Source organism: Lytechinus variegatus, chromosome 3, assembly GCF_018143015.1.
Source record: "Lytechinus variegatus isolate NC3 chromosome 3, Lvar_3.0, whole genome shotgun sequence".
Taxonomy (NCBI): Eukaryota; Metazoa; Echinodermata; class Echinoidea; order Temnopleuroida; family Toxopneustidae; genus Lytechinus; species Lytechinus variegatus.
In genome coordinates, this window is record NC_054742.1 from 294739 (window position 1) to 300738 (window position 6000).

The 6000-nt window shown below is 33.9% G+C and overlaps 1 protein-coding gene across 2 annotated transcripts in view; it reads left to right on the plus strand.

The window, feature by feature from the left end:
* LOC447791 (cyclin-dependent kinase 4) overlaps positions 1-5274 on the plus strand; it is a 47170-nt gene extending 41896 nt beyond the window's left edge. The window contains exons 7-8 of one of the 2 annotated variants that reach the window (XM_041601687.1): positions 1814-1946; positions 2779-5274. In XM_041601687.1, the coding sequence (XP_041457621.1) occupies positions 1814-1946; positions 2779-3057 (412 nt within the window). In that variant the 3' untranslated portion in view covers positions 3058-5274. The remainder of the gene's footprint in view (positions 1-1813; positions 1947-2778) is intronic. The other variant, XM_041601688.1, reaches the window with a different exon arrangement.
* Positions 5275-6000: the final 726 nt, after the last annotated feature.

The following is a 6000-nucleotide window of genomic DNA, read 5'->3' on the forward strand; positions in this document are numbered from 1 at the left end:
TATTTTGTCTCACATATGTGCAATAGTTTGATTAACTTGGGGGAAATGTTATTTAATGTTTTTAACTCATCCGGCCTGAAGGGCCAGATGAACTTATGCCATGGCGTTGCGTTCATCGTCCGTCCACTATTTCAAAATGCTTCTCCCTAGTCATTTCAAGTCTGATTTCAATTATGTTTGCTTTATATGATAGCACTAGGTTGGGGATTCATAATTTCTACACAGAATTTGGAAATATGCTAATTTATGTGCATTTTTCAAAATTCTTTAAAAATGCTTAGTTGACCAATTTTGAATTTTTTTTCATCCATCTATTAGAGCTACTTGAGGGTCATCAAACCTCCAAATAGAATTTTGAAATTCTGACCTGAAAATTATTTATGCTTCATGCAAAATTTATTCAAAAATCACAAAAATGCTTTTTCTCCTTCATTTGTTGATCAATTTCAGTTTTGTTTGCTCTATATGATACCTCTAGGTGGAGATTTTGAAACTCATTTAATATGCTAATTTATGCATATTTTCCAAAACTCTGATACTTATTTATTTGTTGACCAATTTGGATTTTTTTTTGTTCCATCTGAGAGCTACATGAGGTTCACCAAGGTGCTATACAGAATTTAGCAATATTGACTAGAACATTATTTATGCTAACTTACATGAAATTTATTTATAAATCACAAAAAATGTTTCTTCTCCATCATTTCTTCATCAGTTTCAATTTGTTCCCTCAATTCACCAATGTAATTCACTACAGTGTCAACTGGGCATTGATGTTCAAGTTTTAAATTTAAACTGTTATTTTTTTTATTGAAGAATGAAGCTTTTGATAGTTTGGAACTACAGTAAAATTTCATATACATAACGTATTGTAAAACACACACTATTCTTCTTATTAGTAGTAGATTTTCCAAAAAAACTTAAACTGTTATTTTTTTATTGAAGAATGAATGTTTTCATAGTTTGGATCTACAGTACAATGTCATGTACATAACATATTGTAAAACACACACTATTTTTCTTAGTAGTAGTAGATTTTCCCAAAAAGATCTGTTTCTTTTTCAGTGAAGTTGATTAAAAATGAGTACGTCAAAATAGAGCCTATTTTATTTCTAGTGTATTATTGTAAAGGAATTACTTATTTACTCAATCTGTTTGTTGTAAAATTATCTGAAGTAGCTCTAGATTTTCAAGACATTTTCTCTTTTAATAAAGTTTTAAAACCACTTAAATGGCCTTTGCAATCGACCATTATGCAAAGGCCTTCACTTAAAAACAGATATGTGACATCAGCAATGAGAGGTATGATAAAATAGATGAAATCCCCCCCCCCCCGTCATTTTTTGCTCAGATTGAAACTATTTTTTTCTTTTACAAATTAATCTATCATGATTTACTGAATAAGATGTTTCATCTTTGTACAAAATTTGGCCAAAGGCTAAACTAAATTCATGAAAAACTAATGATTTTTTTTAGATAAAGAATAAAAACAGTTTTCATGTGTGTAAAATGATTTCTAATTGATTACATATATCCAGATTAAACTGAAAGTGTGTGATACTAAATCTTTTCAAGAGCAGGCCTTCTAATTTGAATTTTCATTTTGAATTGAAGAATTCGGAATTTTAAGTTTTAAATTCTGCTTTTAATTTGATATTATTTTATTACTTTTCTGAATAATTCTATTACACACTCCTGTGGAAAACATTATTTATTTGCTGTTTTGAGTGAAATCATATTTCTTCCAGTAGAGATGATGTGAGTTCTACTGAAGGCACTACTGATTAAACTAACTCTTTTCTGTTTTTGTTAGGGTTATTGGGCTTCCACCGGAGGATCAATGGCCAGATGTTGCACTTCCATGGAGCTCCTTTCGTCAGACTGGACAGCGATCTTTCCTAGACCTTGTCCAGGAGATATGCAATCATGGCCTAGATCTATTGGAGGTAAGAGAGGGAATTTAAAGCAATATTCTTAGGAGTGATAAGACATGTCAGGAAGAGATTCTGGAGATGGGCTTTCATGTAATTTCTTAGAATTCATTATAATTGGACTAATCTATCATTGATGAATGTTGTATTTTTCAACTCTCTGCATGTATGTTGAATTGGGAGTAGGGGGTAGTGTGCTCTTTACATTAATCTTGGTCCTATGTGGTTTGAACATACTTTTCCCACACATTTTAAGTGATACAAAGGGTTTATCATATTTTTTTTCAAATCACAATTTGCCGTAAACAAGGCAATTACATATTTAAAAAAAAACATTGAACATATTTTAGACTGAAAATATCAAGGCAATCTTTCAATTATAACTTATCATTCATGAAATTTGAGTATCTTCCTAACCCATACTCTGTGTGATAAGAGGATATCGGATATGATTATTTACGTCTGGGACTGACCTTTAACGTCACCATCCGAAAGACCTGACCAGGGCTTGAACCTTGAACCTCTGCATCAATTTGTAACTTCCCCACAGCTTGGATTACAGGCGCACGCCACAACACCCATTGTAAATAACTACATATTTGACACAAGATGGCGCTATTGAATTATATGCCTGATGACAAATAGACTCATTTGATAGAGTTCTGAGATCATCCATTTGCAACATTCTTCACAGAGTGCCATTCATGTTCAGTTCAAGAATTCCGCAAGTGTTGTTTTGTTATGAACTGACTTTAAAATGCACCCAAATTCAAAATTGCTTGTTGCTTGATTGAAAAACAGTCTTGTATTTTCCATTTTAAACATTCTCACCTTTGTTTCTTTTTAGCGAATGCTATGTTTCAATCCAGACCATCGGATCACAGCTGAGCAAAGCCTGTCACACAGTTACTTTGACGATGAACAGGGTGATGAGGAGGAAGAAGATGATGACGATACCGAAGTGGAGGAAGAGGATGATGATGAGGGGGTTGATGTTGGCCAAGAACGTAGTCTATCGGTAGCGTCTTCAAGAATGAGCCTTTCTACAGACGACTCTGGTTCACATTCACAGTTTGGTGTTAGTGACGACTCACAGTCTCAAGAAATCACACCAACTAATGTGTGATGATAGGAATCCATGGATAGGAATGCCATTAGCCAAGATATCTTTGAAATGCTGAATTGTGGTGCTTGATTCAACCTGTGTTTTGGTGTTGAAAAAAAACCCTGCAGTATTTTCCAAATTTTGGAGGCTGATATTTGCATTGTATAATGGAAGCTACTATGTGTAATGCCTATGAGGATTCATATCGTCCATTGACTTTACACAGCAGTAAGTGTGTGTACGTACACACTTGATGACTGTTGTCCTAAAGCATGAAATCATCCTGATATTGCTAATTGGGTCATGTCAAACTTATTTGCACGATTGCACTTTAATTGGATACAGATTTGTGTCGGATGTCTTCAGTTTTATGTTGAATAGACTGTAAGCTAGGAAGCAGTGGATTTTGCCATTTGGTGTTAAGCAGCTGATATATTTTCCTACTGCATTCCTAGACCTTCCTGAAAAGGATAAAAGTTCCAGATGTATTGCTGTGGTGCAGAGATATTCTCTTGTGGTTGGATATTTTGTTAGAAGAAAGGTAATTGAATACTATTTAACGAGTATCACCAACTTGTTGATCCTGTGTAAGATGCAAGATACGTTTAGTAGGGAAACCTACCAAGCGCAGAGTGATGGGTAGAAGAGAGTAGTAAAATATTGTTCTTCGTCACCCATGAATCTGCTGGTTGGGTTTTCAAAAATGAGAGTTTACCAACTATTTTTTTTGACTCACCTGCATAGCAGATTGAGACTGTAGGCGCCACTTTTCTGACAGCGGAGGCGACTGCGTCAATACCAAATCTTTTGAAATGACATCATAACTTAGAAAGTATATAGACCTAGTTCATGAAACTTGGACATAAGGTTAGTCAAGTATTACTGAACATCCTGCCTTAGTTTCAGGTCACATGACCAAGGTCAAAGGTCATTTAGTGTCAATGAACTTTGGCCAAGTTGGGGGTATCTGTTGAATTACTATCATAACTTTAAAAGTTTATGGATCTGAATCATGAAACTTGGACATAAGAGTAATCAAGTATCACTAAACATCCTGTGCAAATATCAGGTCACATGACACAGTTCAAAGGTTAATGAACTTTGGCCATGTTGGGGGTATCTGTTAGATTACCATCATAACTTAAGTGAAAGTTCATGGATCTGATTCATGAAAATTCATGAAAAACATATTAATCAAGTACAACTGAACATCTCATGCGAGTTTCAGGTCACATGACCAAAGTCAAAGGTCATTAAAGGTCATTGAACTTTATCCATTATGGAGGGACTTATAAGATTGCTGTCATTACTTTCAATAGTGTATAAAATGTGGATATAGGGGTAATCCAGTATCATTGACAAGTCTTACATGTAGGTCGCATGATCAAGGTCAAATGTCATTTATTGTCAATTAACGTAGTATTTTATCATATGAATGTTTTTTGTGAATAATTATTTTATAGTAGTTTTCAAAGTCAGCACTGCTGCTATGTTGAATTGCGTGATGCAGGTGAGACAGCCAGAGGCATTCCACTTGTTTTATAACTGTGAGTGTGCCAATGACACCATCTTTCATAATTCATAGAATACATGTACTAAAATTATGAATATTAATGCGTAATGGGCAGCACTGATTTGTGAAGAAGATAAGTGAATGTTTTGGGGAAAATTGGCTTATAGAGTGTCTGTTCCTGAATATTTTTTTTTCTACTGATTTAATTTGATGGAGAACAAATCCTCAATCATGGTAGTTGAATTTGAAGGGAAATTATTAATACCTTTGGGCTTTAATATGTTTTTCTTTGTTGGTTTCCAAATGTTCAATATTCTCCACTCAGCTATTCAGTAGAAAAAAAAAGAATTTGTAATGCCATAGTAATAAATGATATTCCTTTCATGCATTATGAATGCTTCTGAGAGTAAAAAAAATACCTGTATCGTCTATATTGAGGTTGACTACACACTGAACATGATAAATGCACAATCATTGATATTATTAGATAACAAAAAAAGAATTTCGTTATTTTCTGCTTTTTTTTTGTTTTTGCTGTTACCATGAAGCACATTTCAAGCCATCATTGTTATGATCCACTAGATCTTGAATTTAAGAGCATTCCCATAAAATAGTTTTGGGACTTATTACCACTGAAACTTAGTTGTATACTTCATTTGTTTATAAAGTGATTTTGTACAGAACATATTAAGGCTTAAATGGGCAATTCATTTGGGGGGATATTTCACAAAGATGTTTGAATCTGAAAAGTATGACTAAATATTGTATTTGAATTCCCATTTGCGCATGCTATGTTTTGTGTATAACATGTCACCTCATAATTCATCATATTCAATCAATGAGATTATGCATTATATCATGTGCACATTAGCTCTTGAGCATGACACTTAGTCAGAATTAGTATTTGAAACATCACCAAGTTGTTAGTAAAATTCAGTTGTGAAAAATTGTGAACATTTGTGCTTTAATCAGTATTCAATGCACATGTCTTTGATGGTTTGATTTCCCATACTATTTATGGTCAGTTCCCCCATGTCTGCGCGGTCTCCCAAGTCTGCACAGCCGCGTATCTGCGCGATTCTAGTAAAAGAAGATACGCAACAGGCACGAACTTTGCACATGCAATACATAGGCAGGTATTCATTAAAAAATCCGACTCAAAATGGTGGAAAAATAACGAATTCAGGGCATTTCATGTGACGGCCTCAAAATGCAGCCTTTGTCATCAAAATCCCCGAATCGTGTGCAAAGCGAATGAGTGCGCAGACATGGGGTACCATTTTTTTTTCAATCTGAAAGTGACTGCCCGAGGTTTTTTCAAGAAAATCTTATATTTTCTTTCATTTTTTAATGAGAAATTTGGTACACTTACTCTTAATAATGTAAGGAACAATATTAACCAAAATATTTTGTGAAATAAGAAGAAATTCATTTTAAATCTTAACTCAAAT